Source organism: Diadema setosum, chromosome 1, assembly GCF_964275005.1.
Source record: "Diadema setosum chromosome 1, eeDiaSeto1, whole genome shotgun sequence".
NCBI lineage: Eukaryota > Metazoa > Echinodermata > Echinoidea > Diadematoida > Diadematidae > Diadema > Diadema setosum.
In genome coordinates, this window is record NC_092685.1 from 26,392,203 (window position 1) to 26,419,651 (window position 27,449).

The 27,449-nt window shown below is 39.7% G+C and overlaps 1 protein-coding gene across 1 annotated transcript; it reads right to left on the bottom strand.

Annotated features, from left to right (window-relative positions):
• LOC140228981 (uncharacterized) lies at positions 1 to 24,020 on the bottom strand. The gene is made up of 15 exons (XM_072309242.1): positions 23,846 to 24,020; positions 18,431 to 18,528; positions 17,669 to 17,841; positions 15,451 to 15,535; positions 14,405 to 14,562; positions 12,933 to 13,029; positions 11,098 to 11,176; positions 9,345 to 9,427; positions 7,846 to 8,175; positions 6,762 to 7,169; positions 5,554 to 5,605; positions 4,361 to 4,421; positions 2,171 to 2,229; positions 1,498 to 1,675; positions 1 to 481 (listed from the first exon to the last, which is right to left on the bottom strand). Exons 1-15 carry the CDS (start codon positions 23,942 to 23,944, stop codon positions 396 to 398), a joined length of 2,046 nt encoding a protein of 681 aa, XP_072165343.1. The 5' UTR covers positions 23,945 to 24,020; the 3' UTR covers positions 1 to 395.
• Positions 24,021 to 27,449: the final 3,429 nt, after the last annotated feature.

The following is a 27,449-nucleotide window of genomic DNA, read 5'->3' on the forward strand; positions in this document are numbered from 1 at the left end:
TGTACATTGAACATGCATACAGAAGAATAGACATACTGACAGGCAGACAGACAGGCAGACTGACAGACAGACTTATGAAGATATTTTACGCAATTGATAAAAGAAGCCCTCGATTCAATGATTTCAAGTGGGTTGAAATGAGAGATCTAAATCTACTTGTGGAAACATTATGTTCTTAACAGTCTCATCTTGAAAAACTATATACCCAACGATGAGCATGACCCAACAGAATCTTTTTGTTTCTATTTCTATATTCATATACAATATCATTTTCGTGTATTTTCTTTCATTATTATTTTTGTTTGTTTGTTTTTTGCTCTAGCTGTTTGTTATGTCATCACACTTCCACGCATCCCAAAAGAAATCCTGCCCCTCAAGTCACTGGCATACTTGACCTAATATCTATACTGTGAAGGCGGGGAGATCGATCTGCTCCGTGATCGGCGATATCTTGATTTTGCCAATGGGGAGTCGTGGTAACCTGGGAAAGACAAAAAAATAGATAAAGAATGGTTAAAGAGAATTAAAAACAATACCTCATTGCACATCTATACAGCTCTATTCATTGTTTCAATTGTCAGAAAAGAAAGACACACTTCAAGCAAAATTTTTCAGGTTCTGGTATTGTCACTCAAGCAAATTATTTCCATGTATACCACTGGCCGACTAATTGGCATTTTGTGGTAGTAGAGCAAACTAAACATGAAACCAGGAGTGATTTTAGAAGCCTTACTAACCAGGAAATTGAAAGATGTAAGACTGTAACTGATCTCGATTGCTAATTTGACACAGGTACAGGGAATATGCTCTTCTACTGTTAGAATCAGTAACATTATAGTGTTGGTTGTCAATTAGTTCTTCACAAAAAATGTGTCACATGTCTCATATAACTAAGGCAGTGAAAGAAACACCAACCATTACATGCCACAACTAGAAATGTTGCTATAGCAGCTGGTATGTTTGAAACCGGAAATGTTCACAAATAACTGTTACACTCCTGGCTAAACTAAGTTCTATTTTCATGTATGTAAAACGGTCAATAAGTCAGTATAAAACACCCGACTCAAAAGACTTGAAGAAAAGAAAAGAAAAGAATAATAAATTAAACCAAATAAAGCAGGAAATCTCTTTATTCTCTTATCCTTAAAAACACAAACAATCCAAGTTTCAGTCCAAGTCTTCTCAGAGCCCCACTATGGTCAAGGGAGACCACAAAAACTTTACTTCAGATGATGAGACGGTCAAACAAGTATGGATGATTTACAGTGCCTCTCTCCAATTCATCACATTCAGACTTGAAAGCATATCAATATCTGGGCCGACATCTACCTTGTAACACTACTAACAGACAAACAGACAGACAGAAAAGGGAAAACGAGTAATCAAAATCCAAAGACTGCTCTTTTCGAGCAAACTAGTTTCTGCCGTCTTCTGGGAGGTTGGTGTCATGATGGACTTTGAATGAGAAACAAATAAAAATGTGCAAATGTGCCCTACTGCGTCTCGGCGGAGGGGAGTAGGAACGACTCCTAGATCGCGACAGTGAGCGAGATTTTGAGCGTCTTCTGTAGCGGCGGACTTCCACTTCACGCTCCTTGTCTCGCTCCTTCTCCCACTTTTCTCGTTCTCTCATGCGCATCCTCCGAGCCTGCTCCCTCAGTACATTGTCCCTGTCCTGTACAGACAGACAGACACACAGAGAAGAGTGATACAAATTAGCAATGGGTAAAGAATAGAATGCCTCCTTGAGAAGCTGCACATGAGACTGTGAAGCTACTGGTAGCAGTTAGGGTGGTGCCAACTTCATTTGCAGGAATGACCCATGGATCTGCCTTAAAACTCACTACACACAGCTGCCTCAACTGAAATATACATTGGATTAAGTATTCACTGTTCATTACGTTGCACACTTTGAAGTGACCCAGCTAAATGTCCGCACATAACCACAAAATTTTCAGATTCTAACATAATCCTTAGCGGTACATTCACTCATAAATTACTTTATTACTACACAATGTCATGAATTAGTAGATAAGCTCAACATATTAGTGAAAGCATGCATTCTTCAGTCTCCTTTTCTAGCTGTACTGAATGTAGCCGTGTACGACTATTCCAGGAATGGAGGGTCTCTTAAAAAAAAATGTTTAAATTCTAAAACATACACACTCACCTCCTGCTCCTGAATTTTGCTCGACTTCTTCTGGTACTCTTTGATCTTGTCTGCTTTATCTGCAAATGTGAACAAAAACGAATGTCAGTCTGATAACGTAGTGGGTAACTTGTCGCCTACCACAGATTTTGGTTCTAAAGCAGTGCTGGGCAAGTGTTTGTGTTCTGATGTTGACAGATATCTTGTGTTTCACTCGAAGTATTTTTTTTTTTTTTTTAAGACCGCATCACAGACTTCTTTCCAACATTTTGCTGCTCCATTTAAGCAAGGTCACATTACCATGGTATAACGGTACTTTGTTTCTCATCTTTGGAAATAATTCATCTCCACATTGAGAGAGAGAAAAAAGTACAAATCAGAGAGGATAGTATAAAGTATACGTTATATTCTTATGAAACTAACATCTACTCCAGCACTAGTTTTTTAATTCACCATTACTACACTCAGTACCACATCCAATCACATTGTCATACACCTCATTGAGGAAAAGCAGCTCTAACAGATGTCTTCCTGCATATAATCTCTTTCTTTGGGACTGCCACAGCAGTACAAGCACTCTGTGATGAACTGTACTGCCTTGTGCACAGGCTACAGCTTGCAGATCAAATCAGGGCAAGCACTTCCACATCAGCTGATGTTTGGCAAGCAGTTTATATAGGCGGGACAAGGTAAAAAGCAAGTTCCTTTAGATACCAAAGCAAAACTCTACTCTACAATCAACTTTACTTTGATGAGTCAAACAAACACAGCGCTAAAGAGCCTCATTACAGGACAATTCTGGACCAAAAATAACTTGACATTTGTTTCTTTTAAAACAGGACAATTTAGAAGCACAACGATTCACATTTTATAAAAATCAGATTAAAAATAAAGGTACTAATGAAATTGCAAAGATTTCCTAATTTTTGCAACACAGACAGGTGAGCAGATGTCATCACCACACAATTTTCCACTGATCATGAACAAGTAAGTGAAGAAAATCTCTTCTTCTACTTTAAAAGTGTAAAACATTTTATCCAAAACTGAATAACGTCAAAATAATCATCAGTCAGATGTACTGCTATTTGTAGCTGGTATATAACTGCATCTGGACAATTATAACCAGGAAATTTCAAGGTTTTATGTACAAACTCTAATATGGCAAGTTGTGAGGCAGTAATATCACCAACTCACTAATTTGCCTATTCATTTTGACTGTTCATGAAGTTTTGTTTAAATACGCAAAACTTCTCAATTCCATTATTTCCATGATCTTTATCTGATTCTGATTAAAACTTCACTCTATCTTTTCAGACTACTTTTAAGTGGTCCAGAAATGCCCTTTAAATCTCGACTAAAAGTAATGAATCTGTGAAATTTTGAGTTGAATCTGTGAAATTTTGAGTTGAACAGTTTCTATCTTATCCTCTTTTTATTAATGAAACTCCTCCATTCTGTTTAAAATCTGGTTTCACTCAAGTCAATTAAAGTCAAATTTGAGAGTGGAGCAGCATTTCACTACAAGCATCACTTCCACTATTGTATATACTGTCACGGCATTTTTAGTGGCATTCACAAAAGAAAATGAAAGTTTCTGTGTCGAGTACTATCTCCACTTAAGGGGGCGGGGGAGGCAGCGGAAGGAAATAATCAGCCGCCATCATTTCACTAATGACTTCATAATGACATTTCAAAATATGTGGCATTACAACTCTTGCAAAGGAGGCCTGGTGCAAAAATGGACATGTCAGAGCATGTCTGCGAATCAATACGGTACATCTTGTACATAGAGAAAAGCCCCTTGTCACTCGGCTCTTCTGAAGATTACATGGCAGAAATTGTATCACACACAGAAAATGCACAAAGATGCACTAGTCACTACATCAACATTCCATTCTATTTCTATTGAAATTATATGTTGTGTATAGAGAGAAATTATTTGCACTGCTTGATGAAACACATGCAAAGTTCAGACGAGGGAGACCGTTTTTCGTTGCAAAGTCTATGCTACAAGAAATTGCAGCAGATAAAAAGCAAGCCTCACACTTTGCATATGATGGCAAGATGACAAACACATCAGCACGTTCCAAGATTTTTGAGCCATTCATACAAACCAGACCATCTTGGGCAGACACGGTCAGTTCTGCGGTTACGCTTTACATCAGGAAGAGTTACTGTGCGGAGGGGGAGACAGGGCTGCTAATTACTTACGTTGTTTGTTGAGTGCCTTCTGCATTCTGAGTTTCAGTTTCTCTTGTGGAGTCAGTTTGGGCTGTGGAATGCAGCAACATTTGTTAGGAGATAACACTCGACTGCCAACAACAAACTGAAGAAAAAAATATCAAGTACTTTCAAGGACATTTAAGTACAAAATATCAATCACTAAGAACAGAAAGTTCTGTGAACAAACGATAATGACGAGAATTCACAACGAAACCAAGGCCATTCTGGTAGCATTGTCATGATGAATAGATATATAGTTTCAGAACTAACCACACAGTGCATATTCATATCGCATTGGTTGATGGAATTTGAGGTTTTGTCTAAAAACTGAGTAGCAGAAATCAAATAAGAAAGCAAATCCATGAACTTAAGTGACTCTGCCTGGATAAGTGAATTTGCTTGGGAAGCTCATTCAGAAGAGAGTATAAAAATGCTTGGCAATAAGTTGATGCATTGGACTGAGATAGCATATCATCTAGCTCATCACAGCACTGTCAGCTCTGACAGTGTATCTGGAAACTTCTTTGCAAATGTGGTGTCAATTTTGCAATATCTACCTTCCAGTCTTTCTTTATCTCTCTCTCTCTCTTACACACACACAGGCACAGGCACACAAACACACACACACAGCAACACACACAGACACACTTTCACTCTTATTACATTTGTTGATTTTGTAAGGGTAGGCTAATGAAAGGAAAGCCTCTCAGGTATCGCACATCTCAAACAGCTTAAAGCGGAGCTAGGGAATGTCACATGTGCTGTGGAAAGTCTAGAGACAGGCTGACAGCCCCAAAATTCATCCCATTCCATTTAATCTGAGTTTTCTGTATGCTCCTTGAGATTTCTTTCACTGCTTCCACGAGTCACCTCCTTCTCCTTGTTTTTGGTGGAAGCTCTGGTCCTTACTCTCAAAACATTCCCCCACATGGTCAGTAAGTCATGGTTTGATGGCTATGCAGAAGTATTTTGATGTCATTTTCAGCTGTATTTGGGGGGTTGCAGTGTGGTGGCATTTTTTTTTTTTTTTAATACAATCGCTTTTTCTGTTATTGCTTTCGTTTCGATTTTTCCCCCATCAGTCATCTGGTAAGTCAACACCGCCACCGCCTAGCCCAAGCCACGAGAAGGTTGGTTTTTAAGTGTGGCCAGCAGAGAGTGAAGTTTAAGAGAGTACTGACTTTGGTGGTGGAGGGGGCAGCTTTGGCTGTTGCTGGTTCCTCTCGATCTTTCCTGTAGATGACATATGAGAGAGAGAGAGAGATGCAAGGAGGGATTATATGAGCTGCTGAGCTAAGTCTTACAGACCTGGGGCCCGTTTCATAAAGCTGTTTGTAAAGTTACAAACGACTTACGAATGACTGTTGATCAGTTCTGATGTGCTATACTTATCAGAATTTTAATAATTCAGCACAACAACTGATCACTAGTCGTTCGTAAGTCGTTTGTAACTTTACGAACAGCTTTATGAAACACCCGCCAAGTAGCGTGGGGAGACACGAGTGGTTCCACTGAATTGATATTAATTTGCTGCCCAACAGGGTACATTTGCAATCACAAACAGCACCCGTCAGGAACGTGCATCAGAACAAAGCTCATTGGTCATGGTCGACTCTAGTCGAGATTCTTCGGATGTGTGTGTAATCACATAGAAGATCACTGATAGAGCAATACACAATTCATTACAGGGATTCTCAAAAATATCAGCACAGGTCCGGCCTTCCCACTCCATGGTATCCCCATGTTACCTGGTCTTTTAAGGAAAGTTGCCTTCCACAAGCAGGAGAGTTTCTATGAAAAACTGTGGCATTCATTTCATTAGAAGAAAAAAAAAAAGGTGCTCATTATTAGTCCCAAGTGTGACAAACATTTGTGATGAATTTGCGAAATTCTCAGTCTTTGCATGAATACAACTTGTGCATGTCTCTCTGTCACATATCATGAATACCAGACTTGTTCTCACCCAAACTAATGGCACAGAAATACCTTGTTCTTAATTGGAAGAAACAAAGAGTAATACAGAAGGGATATCATTCATTTACTTCCACAAGTTACCTGCTTCTTCTTGTGTCTGTTTAAGTTCTGGACTTTCCCCACACTTGTCAGAATATTATGGTTTGATTGATGGCCATACAGAAGAATTTTTGGTGTTGCTTTCAGGTGTACAATGTGTTGTACTGTGGTGGCATTTTTCTTTATACTATCATTTTGTTTTCAAACGAACATTTAGACAATTGTTCGCTTAATGTTCAGATCTGTTCGTATATGCAAAACCATCTCATATTCCTTATTCACACTTGTCTATATTAATTCTTCCTGCAATAATCAATACTCTTGGTTGAAAGAATGAAGAGGAGGATATCCCAGAATAAAAAGGAACAATTCACACCTTAATGTGGTCAGAAGCGTCCCAACCGCATTCATGGTCATGTTCCCAGGTGATCTGCTACGAGATTTGGACCTCGATTTCGATCTATGGCGATGGGAGCGATGGCGCTCCCTCGACAACGATCGCGACCGTGAGCGTCTGTATCCAGCATGAGAGCTCATCCTGTGTCTGTCGTGTAAATCTGACCTTGAAGTCCTGTACCGCTCACGTGACCTGGAGCGCGACCGGGATCGGCTGCGCGAGTTGGACCATCGTCTGTACCGGGAAGATACCCGGGAGTCTGCAGGTGATCTGCCCCTGGAGCCGTGGTCATATGCACGGTGAGAGTTGCCTCGGTCCCGGGAACGAGAGCGCGTCCTCGAGCGTGTCCTTGATCGCGAGGTAGACCTCCTCCTGTCCCTCCGACGCCTGCATCATTTTAGGAGAGATTCACATACAAGTGCACTTCACATAATCCAGTTCAGTTCTCCAATAGTCCATGTAATCATTGAGTGGCAACACAATTGTCATCAGCCATATCATCTCAACTCCAATACTCTGACCAATGTACTAGTAAACATTTGCTTGCAAACATATTGTAGCTCGGCACATAACAACTTTCTTGCTTTCTGGCCTTTCTTATCTTGTCTTTCAGCCGTTATTTACTCAATTTTGTTTCATGCTGTCCATATATATTATCTCAAAGAAAAGAAATTTGCTATGCAATAAATACAAAAAAAAAAAAAATTATGGCATCTGAAAAAAACAGAAACTGTGCTTGGCAACACCATTCTGGTCCTGCACTGGAAAGTTCTTGAGCATGTTACAGAAACGAAAATCTATCACAAAAATAGGAGAACATGCCAGAGTCTTGGAAGTTTTATTTCAGAGTGTCATATCATTTTGAATATGAGAAGTATTACTTTCACTTATTACTTTAGAAGGTTTGTTTTTCCTTTCCTTTTCCCCCTTCATTTTCTCTCTATTAATATGTTTATTTACATGTACGTATCTATTCACCTATCTATCTACTATCTCTATCTCTGTCTATCTATTCTTCTATCATCTGGACTTCAAATTAGGCTGATTTCACACAGACACCGACCATGATTTGGAGTGAGAATCAGTGGTAGAAGTGAGAGAAGAGGATGACGCCGAGCCCTCGTAGCGTCTGGAAGACGATCTGGCGGAAGTCGACGAGGCCGATGACGTCGGCTTGGCGGAAGATGATGACGACGACGGCCTCTTCTTTGAAGACTCCCGTTTGTCGGCGCGGTCCTTGCCACGTTCCTCATCCTCCTCATCCTCCCCACCAAAGCTGGTGATGAAGGTGACCTTGCCCGGCTGCTCCGGGGAGCTGTCCCGGCTGCTGGACGACGACCTGGAGTGACTGCGGTGGTAGGGTGCGTAAGTAGGACTGCCACGGGCTGCATAGCTGGGAATGGTGTTAAAGAGAGAAGAGATGGGTGCATCCTATCATTTCACTTGTGTTCTCCTTGTAATGCTAGTGTACTGTACTGTAAAGCCTTTATTCTCACCCATAGATATTTTTGCGAGGGAGGAGGTCACAGACAGTTTTGAGAGATGTCATTTTCACAATTTGACACCGAGGCTATCGTAAGTGCACTAATGTCTGTCTGTACACTCCCCTAGTGCATCACATGGCAAAATTTTCTTGTGTGAAGATAAATTTGTGGCTCAAAATTGATTTATGAAATTCACGAAAATTAAACTCTGGCAAAAATTAACAGCTTTTACAGCACTATGCATGTGCATTCCACATGTTTAACATTGGGTTTTGTTTCGTAAGATGCCACTAAAATCAATACAATGAATGGCGTTACACAAATTTTAACTCTGAAGGGCTGGATTGTTGTGGCCATCTCATGTGACATGGAAGAAAGAGGTGAGGAGATTTTAAACCAATTCCCCTTGTCCCTACAGATTGTAACCAAAGTTGGCACTATTATGGACTCATATACTGATAAGGCCCTCAAGTATGCTTCAAACAGAGAACAAAGTAGCAGCTTAAGCTTGCTCATCATTTTGAAAGGCCAAGGTGACTCATTGAAGAGTCCACATTTTATATACTATAGCGCCTCCAATACAGTAATATTATAAATTTCATTTGAAATAAAAGAAAATTTCACCATGCACATTGACAATATTCTGCTGTATAGATATCACAAGTTAAAGGGATCGTATAGTTTTGGTCGAGACCTAGTTTCAGGTTTCTAACATTTTTTGGTGAGATAATGAGAAACCTCTTATGAAATATGAAAGAGCATGTAATTCTATGAGGAATTCAATGTTTATTTGAAGAAAATTGGTTTTGAAACGGCCGAGATATCCAAAAAGAGCGATTCTCATAAAGTGTGGGATCCACACTTTATTACGATCGCTTTGTTTTACTTTGTTTTCGATGTTTCAGTCATTCCAAACCCGATTTTCATCAAATAAATTTTAAATTCCTCTTAAAATGGTATGCCCTGTACTATATCATAAGCGTTTTCTTGGTATCTCACAAAAAGTTAAAAGCCAAATTCTCATCTCCAATACTGTACTATCCCTTTAAAACGGAGAGAGAAAGAAAAGAATACATACCTTGGTGGACTATTTCCAGCTTTGTTTCTTTCCTTAAGCTTTCTTTCAATGATGGCTCTCCTCTCTCTACGAGACTTTCTTCCCTGTGACAGACAGATAGAGGAAGAAATGATTGTCTGTAACCTACCCTATCCAGATTCACTGAGGGGCATATTCCTTTACATAACGAAGCACACAACTTAAAGTTTGAAGTGACATCCATGACCATAACGGAGGCTGCGTTTATCATCTTTCCCATATAACATGTTTCAATACCCAAAATCAAAACACATTTGCAAAGGCTTTTTGGATCGCCATTTTCCAGTTGTTGAACTTATCATCTGTACCACATGTCAAAAAAAAAAAAAAAAATTACAACGGGAGCTCCGCAATGATTTCTTTAGAAATAGTGAATCAATCTAAATACAAATTCAGGGTATGAAACTATAACTCATTGCCCACATCTTACAGAAAACCCCATTCAATTTGCTTCAATGGTCAAAGAGAAATGAGGAATATTTAGAGAATGTCAGGAATCTCTTCCCTCTAAGTTTTGTCTATTGTATCCACTCACATGAACATCGAAGTACTAAACTTGGAAGAATCAGACTCATGACATGCTTTACAACAATCCACATTTCTCTGTGACCGCTTTACCAAATTGAATAGGGTTTTCTGCAAAAATAGAGCTAAGATGTTATATTTCTAAGACCTTGAAGAAGCATGTAGACAGTTTAATCATATTGGGTGTTATCAATGCCAAAATCTGATTGTATTTTTTTTGGGGGGGACATACTGTATAGTGAGTCAAGAGGGAGGCCTTGTCTCTGCACAGCTCCATTGTGCAGTTTGACCCAAGGAGCAGAGATGTGTAGTTGAGAGTGGTTGGTGTGGCCAGGTCCAAGCTATAAACATGTTTCAAAACAACTTTGCATTTGTCATCTCCACAGAAACATGTTTTCCGCTCAAGCATGTTTGCAATCGCACCTCTTTTTTGGTATTCAGAACGGCATTTCTCACCCCATAATCAAAACAGGTTTGCATTTATCATCTGCCCAAATCTCCCAGAAAGTGGTTTGGAAACCTTAATTCTACACCAGAAGTGAGTTGATAAATGCACCAATAGTCTTATTTGAATGCATCACAGTATGCTGCACTTTACTGTGCTGTGAGTGGAATAAAAATTCTATTAGTCCTGCCTCAATACACTCATATAAACACCTAACGAAACTTCTATTAAAATCATTCACCAGCATGGCATGTCACCAACTCTGTGAAATGTTTTGTTATTGTTGCTTTTATATTTGTCCAGAACAAAACCTTCCTGTCCCTTCTTTCATCTTTCGTTTGGCCATTTGTTGGGAGGGGATTAAAGTGATTGATCAAATTGGTCTATGAATGTTTGCTGCATTCACATACACGGTCATTTAAGGAGAATTTAGATATGTTCCTCACAAATAAAACATAGCATCAGTGCACGAAGCACAGTTTTATATATATATCTTCTTGAGCAGTTCAAATGTACTGTGTTGTTGTTGTGGTGGTGGTGGTGGTGGTGTTGGTGGTGGTTGTGGTTGTGGTGGTAGTTGTGGTGGTGGTTGTGGTGGTGGTTGTGGTGGTGGTTGTGGTGGTGGTTGTGGTTGTTGTTGTGGTTGTTGTTGTTGTTGTTGTTGTTGTTGGTGGTGGTGGTGGTGGTGGTGGTGGTGGTGGTGTTGTTGTTGTTGTTGTTGTCTAGCCAGCAACCTGCATTCAATCTAATTTCCTGCATACTTACTGAATACATGGCTTTCTCCTCTTCATCTTCTCTTGCTTTTTTCATCTCATCTGCCTCCTCCCGTTCTCTTTCCAACATTCTGCAATTAAATGCAAGACAATTATTTCCTCATAACGTATATGGTTTAATACCTGCTATGGCACAACAAATACCTGATAACTAAGAAAGAAAAATAAAACAGGCCACAACATACGTACACCTGGGTCCCGTTTCATAAAAGCTGCTGGGATGACAACTCCTGCTGGAATGGCAACTTCTAATAGCAACAGCCAATCAGGAAGCTGGATTCTTGACGTTACCGTGACAATTGCCATTCCAGCAAGAGTTGTTATCGTATCAACCTTTTATGAAATGGGGCCCAGACATTACTGATGTACACACAAGGTTTTATCACAGCAAGAGAAATCTTGGAAAGCTGTTACTGGAGTCAGTACGCACACAATGAGAGGTCTCGAGTGAGAGAATGTATTGTGAAAAAGTAGTCACAAAGATTATTTTTGAATAGGGGAGCAGGTCTCATTTACTGTCTGTAATTATAACCTTTTTCTTTACATGATTGCAAATATATTGTTGGACCAACCACAACAGCAAAAATGTACCTAGTAATCACTTCTAATATAAATTGCTACCAGTAATCACTACCAGTTGCTGCAAAATTTGTCATCATGAAATATCTGTAGAAAATGGTATCACAAATACAATTCAGATTTCTATGAATGAAATCAATACATGTTATCCAATCATAAAATCTTTATACATGTATCTTAGATGTGTTTGTGTGTGTCTGCTCATGGATTTGAGCTGAGTGTAACTCTGACATGGTTATAACAAAATTTTTCATTCAAACAAAGTGAAAATTCAGGTCCGAAAACTCATATTGTTATATCTTTTAAATACTTTATTTGATTGGCAACAACAAAATTTATGTACGATTCCAAAATTTATACTCTTTTAGATATAACATCAAAATCAAATCAAAACTAGAGCACTCGCAATCGAGCACATGTAGCCCCCGAACCCGTCTCCCATACCTCATCTGGATTACTTTTTAGGCCAGAATGTCGTATAATATGGCAACTGTCGCAGGATACAATAAAATCCGATGAGAAATGAGGCTGGTATATATAGCACATACAAGGAATATGACATGTCATCCTATAAACGTTTGAACAATGAGAGCGCTGGCAATGAAAACTTTACATTTCCTAGAATAACTCCCCATAAACCTCCATAGCAAGTTTGAATAACATCCGACAAGAAATGTGCCTTATACAGCATATACAAGAAATGTGACATGGCCTCCAAGTCGGAACACTGAGGGCGCTGTCACCACAAACTGTTGTGTCCTTCATGTAGAATGACCACCCATACATCTCCTTAGCAAGTCTGAATAAAATCCATTGAGTAACAATCAAGTTATTGCATAAATAAGCACTTCTGCAAATTTTGACATGATCAGGGTGACCTTTGACCCTGTAAAAGGTGGAACAGTGAGGGCAGCATTATCAATAGGTATAGACTATGATACATTTACATACCAAATTTTTAAAAAATCGGTCGAGAAACAATGCCAGCGTCGCACACACAAGCAGACCCTGTTAAATTTACCTTTTCATGTATAAAGACGGAACAAGCGAGGGCGCCATCACCAAAAACAATACGCTTCTTCATCTTACCACAATACACCTTCATACCAAATTTGAAGATGATCGAAGAAGAACTGCAGCCAGTAGAGCGCTCACAACAAAATCTCTACGGCAGACGCAGACGAGGCCAAATCCATAGTATCCTCCGAACTCTGTTCGGGGGATACAATAAAAGCCTTGCAGATTTACCTTGTGAATGCTTCAGGGGCCATGCCATATTTTTCTCCATAGACATTGACTTGTTTCTTCTGTTCAGCAGTCAAGTCATCCAAATCGATGACAACATCTACATGAGGGGAGATGAACAAAATCATTACATTAATCACACTTCAAAGTGTTTGTTTGCTTCTTATTCATTCTACCACATTTACTCATAGCTCTGTGACTATGTTTGTAAAGCATATATATGTAATCTGAAATTTCGGGTCAACGCCCACTTAAATTCATTGAGACCCTCCTCTGTGATGACATGACCATTGCCACCCTCTAGTAAATTGCTACTCTGACTCCTCCGAGACTATACTATACTATCTTCTCTTCTTTTCTTTTTTTTTGCATCTTATCAATTTGTTTTCTCTTTTCAAATAAAGATATAATGTGAAAGATTTTAGAAGTTACTGCACAGACAGAAAATCTTAAAATATAACTTTGACCTCTCATTCAAAAAAAGAATTAGTCAGATATCAAATCAGTCAAATGCCTTATCATGCCAACACCAGTTGGCATATTTGAGGAAATATTTCTTGATTTATGCACAGTGACCAACAATTCTCATTTACAATTTCATCTTACTGTTCAAAACAGAAATCTGATGACTCCAACCCCCCTCCCACAAAAAAAAAAAAAATAGTTATCTATCCTCCACAGTCTACTTATAAAATTGCACTAAACATGAGTTCACTTCCTACATGTACAGTGGCGGATCCAGAGGGGGGCGCACCCCCTTTATTTTTTGTCAAAAAAAAAAAAAAAAAAATGGGGAAGCGCTTCCCTTTTAATTTTGTAAAAAGAGCCTCCCCTTTACAGAATTCCTGGATCCGTCCCTGATGTATGCGGTGTATTTCACATTATCAGTACTTTTCAAGTCATTTACAGTAAATCAGTCACACAACAATAACACAGATGAACACTGATACAGCAAGACACATGTATGTTAATGCACTACTCACAGAACCTCCGGGTATAGAGAGGCATCTTCAATCAAACATGTACTTGACAACACTGTCTTGCCTGCAGAATTTGCAGTGTTTTCTGTCATCTTCCTACACAACCCATATTTCATCCAAACATTAGCTAAATTGCCCCTTTTTTATGTACAGTGCAGTGGCTACTTCTCAGAGGGAGCTTAAGTAAATGGGAGCACGAGAAATTACCAACTGGTTTTCAGAAATCACATCGGCAGGTATCACTGTGTTTCTCTTAATGCTGCATTACAGAAAAAGGAATGACTTTTCATAGGGGTGATTTGAAGACTTGTTTACTGTTCTCAGGAAAATGGGGTCATACATGTATGAAATACTAAGTAAACACCAGCCTCCATATTATTTAAGTCATTATGCCAACCCTTGTGGTATCATGGACATAGTACACTATGTACATCCCTCATCATGATAGGTGGTGGTAGATTATTGACTGCTTCCATTCACCTAATCTAAACTTACCTAAATCAATCTCCGAGAAACTGACGTCTGAGTCGCTGTCACTAAGGTCTTCATCTCCTTCTTCGGTCGCATCCTCCTCTTTGCTTTCCGTTGGTGTGTTCAACGTCGTTCCACCCTCATCATAGGAGAAGCCAATTGCGGCTCGCATAGCTGCTAGTCTATTCATCGAAATATGTCAAAAGATATCATATGAATACTTTAATCCCTCCCTTCTGTAATTCTCCAAAAACCTTCAATGTCCCCAGATGGTGTTCTTTTTGCCCATCCACAAAGAATGGACAGATTGGTAATATGCCTTCTGCAAAAACAGTCAAGCAGTACGTATACTCCCTTTCCACGGTCAACTGCATGTACCATCAAAGAATGCAAAATATCAATATGATGTGAGATACGAATAGAGGGAGTGCTGGGCTCACAGATTCTTTTGCTATACACTATAAAGGCAACCAAATGGGGTCAGCGAAAGTCAAAAGTGAACTTAGCCTCGATTGCAACATACATCTTAACACAAGTTTGGCTGCAAAAGAAGGTGATGGGAAGGGTAACTTACACAAAAATATGCAATTCTGAGACAGAAAAAAGAACAGATATTGATAGCAGAAACTTGAATCTTTAGATGAAAGTAATTTTTCAACTCAGTATAAAACTAACAAATATGGATTTAGGCCATGAATACAGACATTTATGTGTACATTTTGGGAAACTGTTATTCTCAGTTCCCATCTATGAGTTGACCCTACAGGAACCACCCGAAAGGAACAGGTTAAGTATCACACTTGAGGTGGAAATCTTATTTGAGCAAGAGTACATACCCAATTCTCTTCATTACGGAGAGGTCAGGGGATAACCAACAGGTCAGTGAAATCAATAACATCCAACATCTGGTGAACTAAACATGCATGTGATTGACACATGCCTTCCATTGTTTTCTATCGCATCAAGGGTAAGTGATTAATATCAACAATGTTAACACAATGTACTTTATGTAATTAACAGGATGTAATTCCACCAACACACAACAGCAACAAAAATGGAACACAACTCACTTTTCTTTTTCATCTCCAGGTTTCTTCTGGATTTCTGGAAACATTTCTTCCACATAAATTTGATGTAAGCACTGTTCTTCAGATACTGCAAAAGAATACAAATATGAAAGTTGCTTGGTAAAATCATATGCAATGATTTTGGTTATGTAATGTCTTGCAATACTTCAAAAGTCATGCCAAAAGAGACTTGCAGCAGATCAAATGTACACATAGTATGATAGAGTACTCACAAGTGGCAATAAAGCAAATAAATAATATCTATAACTGACTCTCAATTTAGTCATAACATATGTCTTAAATGTGAAACAAACAGGTAGTAGAATCACTCCACAGATAACTTTTCCCATTAAGTACAATATAACAGGAAGTCACAAATGAATATCGATCAATTCATACAGGGCTTGATATGAAATATATATCATCAGGAATTTGGGAGAAAACATCATGGAATTACCATGGCATGGTGATCAACTGGCAGACAGTTTAACAGATACTCTACCAACCATACTTCTTTGAGGATAGCTAATGTATACTGTATGAAAAGAAAAACTGAAGTATTATCATCTGTCTTTCAGCTGCTGCATGCTTTATCTAAAGCAACATACAGTACATATGAAACACATTTTGAACTCCAAATAGAGTTAACCTTGAATAAACCAATTTCAGTTTTAGAAAACTCTGCTGTGACATTATTGGACCAAAGTCTCAGTTTTTGTTGTGTATTTTCCATTAAGTTGACATTAATTAAATAAGTCTATTTCTAGATGTGCTGATGCTGAAATCCAATCCAATTTGGAGAGAGTACAGCATGCCTCAAAAAGTCTACTACATCTGTACTGGTGTATGCACATATATTATGTGAGTGTAAAGTATGTCCTTGTCTACAGCAAAATAGTCTGTCACTCAGCATGCTTCACAATATGGACGTAGACATGAAGGAATGAACACATCCATGTTGTACGCTACAAATTAAAAATTAGTGCATTTAATACAAATAGTATTATAGAAAGTTAAATTCAGATACAAATGTGTATGTCTGAAGCACTATTCAAAATCATGTTGACTTATTAACTTACCTACAGATTTCAATACAAATATTTCACAGGGTTGATTTACATGTACTTCGTATGTGCGAGCAGAAGAGTGTAGGTTTGTGCGTACATGTATGTGTTTGTGGTGTCTTTCTAAATAATATGCCGCATCCCAAAGAATTAGGCAGCCCCTTATTGTTATATATCAAAAATGTGTAGCAAGATTTGTCACTTTTGCGAGGGTTTTAAACTTTCATGAATTTCACAAATCACTATTGGGCCGTGCATCTAACACGCAAAAATATCCCCACGCGTAGTAGAGTGGCGCGCAGTCACAATAATCTCTATGCCAAAATCGCGAAAGAAACATCTCTCAAAAATGTCTGTGACTTCTTCATTCACAAAAATGTCTGTACACGAAAATAACAGCAGACAGTACAGCGGTTTTAGGAGAAATGCGACACTACACCTGCATGTGCTCTTTTAAAATTGTAATCTTCCATATCTCAAAGCATAGTATGAAGATCTGGGCATACAGTGCTTTATCTTGTACACTCAAAATGAAATAGATATACAATGTATCTTCTCAGCTTCCAAATACTGTAAAAGTGGTTTCTTTCGCGTACAGATACTTTCGCAGTTTCCATCGGTGCCGACTTTTTCGCGCATGTTTAAATTCGTGGTCAGCAAAATCTGTGAATTCACAGTCGGCAAAAACTGTTTTATTTTGCACATGAAACCCAAACTATAATCAAATTATTATTTTATTTATTAAATAGAAGTTACAATTAAATGCAGGCTTACCTGAAATCCCGTCTTTCAATTACTTTATAACATGCTTGTACCTGCATTGCGTGGTATCGCTGTGTGTGTTGACCATCAATACACTCAATGCGCGGAATCTTCGTGTGTGCATGTGCATTGTAACTAACGGCAAGTTCAAAACATTTCCTTACGTGGTTAATTTCGTGCGACATTTCAAAACATTTTCGTGTGATGTTAAATTCGCGGTTCAACCTCAAGGCATGAAAATAAAACCACCGTGACAGAAACCATTTTTACTTTTTTCTTATTTTTGTTTGATGTTCTACGGGGGTTTACTTGTGCCACAATGCCACATTGTTGGGGCATTCGAGAGGGCCAGTTCTCATGATAAAAATCTTCCCTAATCAAAGGTGTGTACATACTTCCAGCATGGTCATTGTGAACGAGAGTGCGATACCGCTCATAGTTGCAGCTCTGCTCCTCGCGGATTTCATCCAGCGTTGGCAGCTCCGGAGTTCGTTGGGGTATGTGGTCCAAGTGGGCGCGTACGTCAAACCTGTCTATCATATGGGTCGAGTCTCCCTGCCATGGCATCCTGGAAAGTGAAATAAATATTGCAGTTGAACTACAACAGACATTTGAACATCTTTTTTTGACACGTTCAACCCTCACATGCCTTCAGCCTAGCCAGGCAAAAATGCCCCTCATACTTATGAAAGCAGGTAGTAAATGACAAGAGAAGTGAACACACCTTTACGCAATAAAAATAATGCACAGAATAGCTCCAAACCTAGTGTGTGAATGATTTATACCAAATCTTCCAGCAAACTGCAGGTAGTCCATTATTTCATCATATGAATTTTACAGCCTCATTTAAAAAAATAATAATAATAATTTAATGATGTAATACATACACCTAAAGTGTAGCATGAATACCTAAACAGTCATCTTGAAACCTGCAGTGAAATATTTCGTCAATTCATATTCTCCTATCAGAAATCATATGGAAAGAAAAGCACATTGCATCAGTAGTCTGCTTTGAGACATCCATATAAATCATTTCTTTTTGTTGTGATGTAGTTACACACACTTCCGACATCAAGTGTTATGCAGTGCTATGCGCTGTGATTTCTGTATACAGACATAATAGCATTGTTTGTCTGGTGTGTAAACAAGGTACTCACATTGTTGCTGGGCTTTCAGCAGAAGTAGCAACAGCAGGATCGAGATGGATTTTGGATGATCTGCCATGAAGCCTGAGAAATTGAGTAGGATCTTGTTTCTGCACAGTATTCACCAAAGGAAGATAAAAGAGAGGATTTATGCAAAGATACAGCTTATGACAAGTTGGCATACTTTGACAATGTAAAACTTGAAGGTCCTTGCTTTCAACATGCATATATATCACCAATTGTTCAATTTCATCCAATCACACACACACAGCAAAATATGGAATTTCAATTTTACCACATTTGATACCCAATCACATTTTACTTTTCAGTGTCATTTTCATTCACTCATTTAATGGAAAAAGATCTTTCAACACTGCCCCAAAATTGTTAGCTTATCATCAAAAGTTGGTATCTTCGAAAGTTCTTCAATTCATTACACTCGTACTTGCCAGGGTAGATGGGCAGCTCTAACAATCATCTCTCAAATTTCACTCATCTTGCGTAATCCCAAACTTTATACACACACGTGCCATTACTCTCATGGAATTGCCTGATATCATGATGCCTTGGGTGTCTTGTTGGTCAATGGAATAACATCCTGCTGTTAATTAGTGGACACAGTTTTCAAAACAGGATAGAAAAGATGACTCTAGCATTACAAAACGTCTCCCCTTCCCCTACCCACTTCACTGAGAGTTTCATCTGAGCATGATCAGGAAATTCTCCCACCAATGATTAATATAAACCCTGGTCACTATTCAACTTCCTCACCAATATACATACAAATTATACGTATAAAAAAAAAAAAAAAAGGATTGCAAGGTCATAACAAAGTCAAACAAAATGGACAAAAGAGATATGAAAAAAATTCAGTTGTTTTTTTATTGTGATTTTAGCTTCGAAAGCACCATACAGCATGGAACTTTCTATGTCAAATTTAGATTGCAAAGCAAGATGATTCTAGAAGACTACATGTGTATGTACAGGGTTCGAAATTGGCGATGGTCTGCTGGCCATTGGCCACCCAAAATCACGTCGGACTATTTTGTAGCTAAAAATCATAAAATTCTGAAGTTACTAGTCCGTCTGGCTAGCCAAAATATTGCTTCAGTGTCAAAATTGATTCTAAGTAGTCCGCCTGGCTAGTTACAAAAATAGTGCGACCCCTGATGATGTAGGCCTATAATGGCATCAGATGTTGCCTCTTCTGGTTTCCCATGCCATTTACTGTACTCCTGAAAGTAAAAAACTGTATACTGTAAAACGATAACATCATCCTTTTCAGCATCAACATGGTCCCTAAACTACAGAAGAAACCAGCCAGGATCATTTATCAGTATGACAAGGCTGACCGTGAAGTTATCAAGGAAAGATGCAATGTCCTGGCCAATCATTACTTCAACAGGGAACCCGATCATGTAACAGTTGAGGAGAACTGGCTGTTCTTCAAGACATCTCTCTTAGAAATCATGAAGAGTATCCCTCAACAGAAGTCCAGAACCAAACCCAGCTATCCATTCATCACACGCCACCTAACCCGTGAAATGAACAAGAGGGATAGGCTGTATAAACGTGCAATACGGACACGATCTCCCCAAGACTGGGCAACCTACAAAAGCAAGAGGAATGCAGTCCAACGTATGACAGACCAAGCTCACAGTCGCTTCCTTAACGATGTTATCGGAGACAGCCTAACAACTGACCCAAAGAAGTTTTGGAGGTATGTGAAGTCTCAGAGGAGAGAATCTGCTGGCATACCAACCCTCAAAGTCGGTGACAGATACTACTCCACTGATATAGAGAAATCAGATGCTTTAAATGCTCAATTCTCATCAGTGTTCACCAGAGAGAACTCACATCAACTTCCTGATAAAGGTCCTTCTCCATATGACTCAATCGAACATCTCGAAATCAGGGAATCGGGCATCCTGAAACAGCTGAAGCAACTGAATACCACCAAAGCAAGTGGACCAGATGGAATACCAGCCAGAATGTTACACGACTATGCTGAAGAGCTGTCGCCCATCATCACACACCTCTTCCAACAATCCTATGAAACTGACGAGATACCCCAAGACTGGAAAAAAGCCAGGGTTACCAGTATCTACAAATCTGGCGACAAAAGTAATCCAGCTAACTATCGACCAATATCGTTGACATGCTTGTGCTGCAAGATAATGGAGCATCTTATCCTCAGTCATGTTTCTAAACATCTCGCCATCAATGACATCCTTGTGAAGAACCAACATGGATTCAGGCAACACCTGTCTTGCGAAACCCAACTAACTGAAGCTATTCATGATTGGGCCTCAACAATCAATCAACAACACCAGACTGATGCCTTATTCCTTGATTTCAGCAAGGCATTCGATAAGGTTGCCCATTGCAAGCTCATCTCCAAACTAGACTTCTATGGTATACGTGGCCATACTCTGCTCTGGATTAAGAGTTTTCTTTCGGGAAGGTCTCAGACAGTAACCATCAATGGTTCTTCATCTTCAGCTGTTGACGTCTTATCTGGAGTGCCGCAAGGGTCGGTCCTTGGACCTACCCTTTTCCTGGTATACATAAATGACATCTGTGACGAGATCTCATCACCAATCCGGCTCTTTGCTGATGACTGTGTGGTATACAGATGCATCAGATCAAGACGTGACCAGGAACTCCTCCAAAAAGACCTCACAACCCTAACAAAATGGGCAGAGACATGGGACATGGCCTTCAACATCAAGAAGTGTGCACACATGACCATCACCCTCAAACGTAAACCAATGACATGTTCCTACATCATGCATGGGCAAGAGGTAACGCAGACAAAATCCTACAAATACCTAGGTGTCACAATTACCAGTGACCTGAGTTGGGGTGTACACGCGCAGAAAACCCAGGCTAAGGCCTCCAGAACCCTTGGCATCATTCGGAGAACCCTAGGCAAATGTGACAAGAAGGTGAAGGTAGCTGCATACAACCAACTCGTCAGACCTCAGCTTGAGTACGCAACCTGCACCTGGAACCCACATACCCAGAAAGACAGCCAGATCTTAGAAAACATCCAGCGCCAAGCAGCCAGGTTCGTGTTCCATGATTACTCAAGGGAATCCAGTGTCACCCCCATGCTCTCTTCTCTCGGCTGGGATACACTACAGCATCGTCGCATCCTCCATCAAAGCGAGATGTTGTACAAGATCCACTATGGTTTTGTCAACATAACCATGCCAGAAGAAATCAGGATAGCACAAAATAACACAAGGAACCACAACCTGTCATACCTCCAACCATACTCCAGAGTCAACTGCCACCTCTACAGTTTTTACCCCAGAGCCATAAGAATTTGGAACACTCTCCCTGCCAAAGTAGTAACATCAGGTACTTTGATGACCTTTAGGAGTGCAGCCCTACCTGTCATTAGACAGATGGCGCCGCCCCCTACTCTTAAGATGCTGTAATGAGAGGCACACCCGCACCGAGCACCTGCACCTGTATATAGATGCACCTGAGCTCACGTCACCACAGGCACATGCTACAGCACACCGCACAGCACAGCCCCCTCCAGGACAGCGTCTTCGCTTTTGGGAGAGTACTCATTCAAGGTTCAAGGTTCAAGGTTCAAGGAAGAATGCTCGCGTACATTTTGATTTCATTAATTTCGCGAGAGCCAAGATTTGCGAATTAAAATGCACACGAAAGTTCTTGTTTATGCATTGAATGTTAGAGGCAACTCGCAAAAATTTCATGCTGCAAAAAAGGCTGTTGGCTCCAATTTGCACAAATTTCATGCCACAAAAATATCATGTTTTACAGTACATGATCAGGTTTATCAGGTAGTGAAGAATTTTGGGTACCGGTAGTCTAGCAGCAAACTAAAAAGCCAACAACCACTCCAAGTTGGCTTTTGGCACAGCTCAGATACAGAACATGTAGGCCCTACAAATTTTAGTGTCTCAAGTCTCAGAATGGCAAAAAGATACAGTGTATTAAATGCACTATAACATAAAGTTGTACCTAATAGCAGCTTCAGCTCAAGTTACACATCTGTACCACTAAAATTTTCAGTGTAAATCAAAATGAATCAAATTATTCCCATTATCAGGAGAAAAAAAAATGTGGTAATCTACATGCAGGAACAAAGTTTAATAGTTATAGTACTATCTGGTATTCTCTGCTTGGTGTCATTTCAACAGAGAAATACATACAAGTTATTGCAACATACTACATGTGTATACATATACACGTAGCACATCACATGTAGACAGCAGTGTACAGTACATGCAGGTCCTAGGGCCTAGATCCATTATCAGAATGGTATTTATAATCAAATTTCTGACCAGTAACTTTGACATTTTGAGCACACCGACTGGCAAAACTCGAGCTGACACCATCAGACAGATGATGTAACAGATATTTGAATGTTCATTATGTTTAATGTTACAGATAAATAGCGCTTTGCTTAGAAATATTTTGCTTCATCATCATCACCATCACCACCATCATCATAGCCTTTAAACAAGGCGACTCGCTCTGCGTGCCCCCGTATAGCGCGTTTACCCCACAAACCTGTACGTTGGCCGGCGAGTGGAGCGAGCCGCCTTTATCCACTCGTTCAGGGATGTGTACTTTTGTTGTTGTTGTTGCTTTATATTCTTTGACAAATTTGCGTACAAATTTGACGCAGAAAATACACACGGCACCAAGGCAAGCCGCGCGCGCTTGCTAACAAATTTGTACGCAAATTTGTCAAAAGAATATATATTTGTTAGCAAGCGCGTGCGGCTTGCCTTGGTGCCGTGTGTATTTTCTGTGTCAAATTTGTACGCAAATTTGTCAAAGAATATAAAGCAACAACAATGATATAAGTACACATCCCTGATGAACGAGTGGATAAAGGCGGCTCGCTCCACTCGCCGGCCAACAGGTTTGTGGGGTAAACGCGCTATAGGTATACGGGGGCACGCAGAGCGAGTCGCCTTGTTTAAAGGCTACCATCATCACCGAACTCTCCAGAGTGTCGGCGGACATCAAAACCTAACGCGAAAGGCAGGTGCTACAACGCTCGCTCGCAGCGCGCAGCGTTGACCGACAAGCTACACAAGTAATGAAGTATGTCTAATTCCGCGAAAAACTCCTCATTTAAAATGACATTTACTGGGTCAGTTTTTCAAAAACTGACCCAGCAAATGTCATTACTATAAATGAGAAGTTTTTCGCGCTATTAATTAGACATACTTGTCGGTCAACGCGCAGCGCTGCTAAACGCAGCAAAGCACGGAAGCGGTAAAAACAGTAACGTTAGGCCTATATGCATATGGCATGTTACCCGACAGTAGTGTACACACAACACAAACGCTGTGGCGATCCCGCACTAGCTGTTTGTGTACTGAGTAGTTGGATGGTACGTCTACGTACGTGGTAGCTGGTTCGGTAACTTACGATCTTTTCATAATATTCTCTTCTCCTTTCCGCTCTTTTCTTGTAGTCCACCATCATTCCGCGGATTAACCGCTCCTGCCTTCTTGCCTCGTGCCACATCTTGATTTCTTTTACCTCATTGAGGTTGATATCTGCTTTCAAAAATATCTTCCTTCACACTTCGCAAAAGTTCTGGGGTTACAGCCGCTCCTCCTTCATTTTGTGCTGATATACATATTATTGACAAGAGATGGCGCTGTACAAAATTGGTTTTGGCGCATGGCCTTTCATGTTTTTTTGTTTGTTTTTGTCTACTTCAAGACCACTGAACGACTACTAGTATACAAATTGACAGATCTCTCAATGCTCGCAATGGCAATGATCTTCGAACAGTGAACTTTCATTGATTTCCGAGGTCTTACCTGAGTGATTGTTCAGAGAATTTCGTGACCTCCATCGTCTCCAAAAACCTTGAAATGGTTGAAAATAGTTTATTTTTCGGCAGTCTTTTGTGAAAATGATCTTTCAATGGTCTTTCATTGATCAGTCTTTTGTACAGCGATTACCTCAAAGGGTGTTAAATATGACGTCTTACCAAAGATGTTCAAAAGATGGAGTTCCATGGCTACATTATTTTAGACAAACAGCTGTCAAATTGTCTTTGAGTCTACTAAAGAATTCCCCAGGCGCTATCGTGCCTTTGATGATCAGGGTTCTATATCGCCATCTCTCTGAGCAATCTGAGCATTATTTCTCACGCTAACACAATATCCGATATATTTTGTTTGTTTATGATTTATGTTATTGTATATGATATAAACATTAGTTGGCAAATTTTCATTGAAGCTTAATTTTTTTTACCCATGCCTTGGCGATCTTAAAAAAAAAAAAAAAAAAAAAAAAAAAAACCTCACTAGGTAGAGCTAGGTAGATCACTCGTTTTTGTTTCCTTCTCTTCCTTTAGTTTATTTTTCCTGCCTGTTCCGTCCTTGTTTTCGTTCTTGTCCTTGTTATACCATTTTCTCTCTGTCCATTTCGTCTGACGTTATGTCAAGATTTGAATTCATTTACTAGGCCACCATGGAGTCTCTGACAAATTTTGAGATAGGCCTATGCCCATAACGACAGAGTAATTCACAAAATTTATTAAGCTATGCTCTTCTTGGAAATGTCTCTTTTCCATATTGGCAGCCTACAATAAAAAAAAAGATAAATAAAAGCTTAGTTGCTTTACTTGTCCTTATCAAAATATATACATGTGTAAATGAAATTACTATGATAAATTATTACCGAAGTTTGTGTGATTTGAAATTCTTTTCATGTTTTATTTGTTCTGCAGGCGCCAATGAGGCTCTATTAGGCTACTTTATATGAAAAACATATTGTTTGAATTGAATTGAATCAAGAGAACTGGAAACTTTACCTGATGATAATAAAAGCATAAATTAGGAAAGTCAATCCCGTCCCAAAGTACACACTGTAGGCTTTTGTGCAGAAGTGTAAATCTGAGCTGCCGTGTTTGATATACAGTAATAAACATGGCCGGCGGAACCGCAGGGGGCCGGGGGCGTGTTTTTTTTTTTTTTTTTTTTTTTTTTTTTTTTTTATTAGACGGCGCAGATTGGGGACCCTATCTATTGGGGACCCTATCCCTAAACCTAACCCTAAACCTAATCCTAACCCTAACCATCAAACCCTAACCCGAACCCTAACTCTAACCCTAACCCCAACCCTAACCCCTAACCCTAACCCTAACCTTAACCCTAACCAAAAACCCTAACCCGACGTTTTTCCCAGAGGTTTAACACGCGCCATGCCCCAATCTGTGCCGTCTTAAAAAAAAAAAAACAAACAAACAAAAAAAAACGCGGCCGGGGGGGGGGGGGGGGCTCGCTCCTCCCCCCACTTTTTTTTTTGCACCATGAATACAGGAATACATATTAGGTGTCACATGCACTTTGCCCCTCCCCCCCCCCCCCCCCACTTTTTTTTTTTTTTTTTTTTTTTTTACCCCGGAAGTGCGGAAGTGGCGCTAGAAAGTAATAAAAACCTTGAAGTGTGAGCGCGGTAAGGCTTTGTTATTACGCTGAAGATTTTTTTTTTTTCTTTCTAGTGTCAGCTGAAGAAACCTGGAAGTGGCACCAGAAGTTGTGCTAATGGCCTTCTTGTTTGTTTGTTTGTTGTTTTTGTTTGCTGTTTTTGTTTTTGTTTTGTTTTGTTTGTTCTTTGTTTTTGTTTTTTTTTTTGCTTGTCAGCTGAAGAAATCCATTTGGTTTCCAACAAGTGAGACCTATATTATTGATGATAAGCATTTGGCGACCGTGAGTGGTGGCTGAGCTTCGATCACCCCGTAATATTTAAGCAGGTAACCTACATGTTGCGTAAAACAAACAAACAAACAAACAAACAAAAATGCCTCAAAGACAATGTTACTACCAAAGATAGTTAAGCGTTTTTGGTTACTACCGCTGTACCTGAAGAATGAATAGGCCTAAACCCCCAGTCGTGGTACCAAGGCCGGTCGCAATGCGCCGAAACGCACCCCCCACCCCCACCCCCCCCCCCCCCCCCCCCCCCCGTGTCGTGCCGTACGGCACTGCACTCCCCCACCCACCCGCCCCCATCAGATCGATAGCATAGCCAACATAAATCGTGCAAATCGAAAGCGCCGTTGTCGTATCACACTCATTTCGATTATGATCAGTCAATGGTTATCGTATGGAGGTTAACATGTATCGAACACCGGTACTGACCGGTACTGGCCTATAGATAGTATCGCCAAAGATCGTACGATCTTTGGTATCGCTCACATGAAGATGTCGTCAGTGGGTACGGTTGACGAGGCAAATTTGAGTCTCGGAGTAAGTGACAATTTTGTGTTGACCTTTTGGTCTATGCATTGTAGTTTTGATGCTGCCCATTTTAACGTGTAACTGCAGCAATCATCTTTGTCGATTTTAATCTGAATTTCTGACAAGACTTCGAAAGGGTCTAACGGTTTAGGGCTGCCAACATTGGAAACTAACATGTTAGTTGAGAGTGAGACTCACATACTTTCATAGGCCAATGCTATAACGTTAGGCCTAACGTTAATTTAGGAGTCAAAATGAGTGAGATCAATAACGTTAGAAAATTTTAGAAGTGCATGCAAATGAAATAAAGTTTTAGAGTGAGAAAGGACCAAAATGAGTGAGTCTCACTCTCAGTGAGTGAGAGTTGGCAGCCCTGGGTCTAATAGATAGCTGAGAAAATTCTAACGGTTACTTTTGGTAACATATCAGTTAACGTTAGACCCTAGTTGTTACACCAACAGAAACCTACTGTTATGGCTAACAGTTATAGATATCTAAATTCTAGGCCTTAACAGTTAGGGCCTATGGCAAACGCAGGCTAAATGGAAATGCCAATGCAATTAATGCCAATAATGGTCATTGATAATAATGATGCAGCTCCCTGGGTGTAACTGTAACATCAACAGTTAACGCTAAGTGTTAGGCCTAACGTTAGTTCTAATTAGAGTTTGATTTAGAGCTCTAAATGCAGTCATACAGTTACAGACGTAGAAATATAACGTTAGACCATCCCGCCCATCAGCAAAGCTAACGTTAGAATTAGATAAGAAATT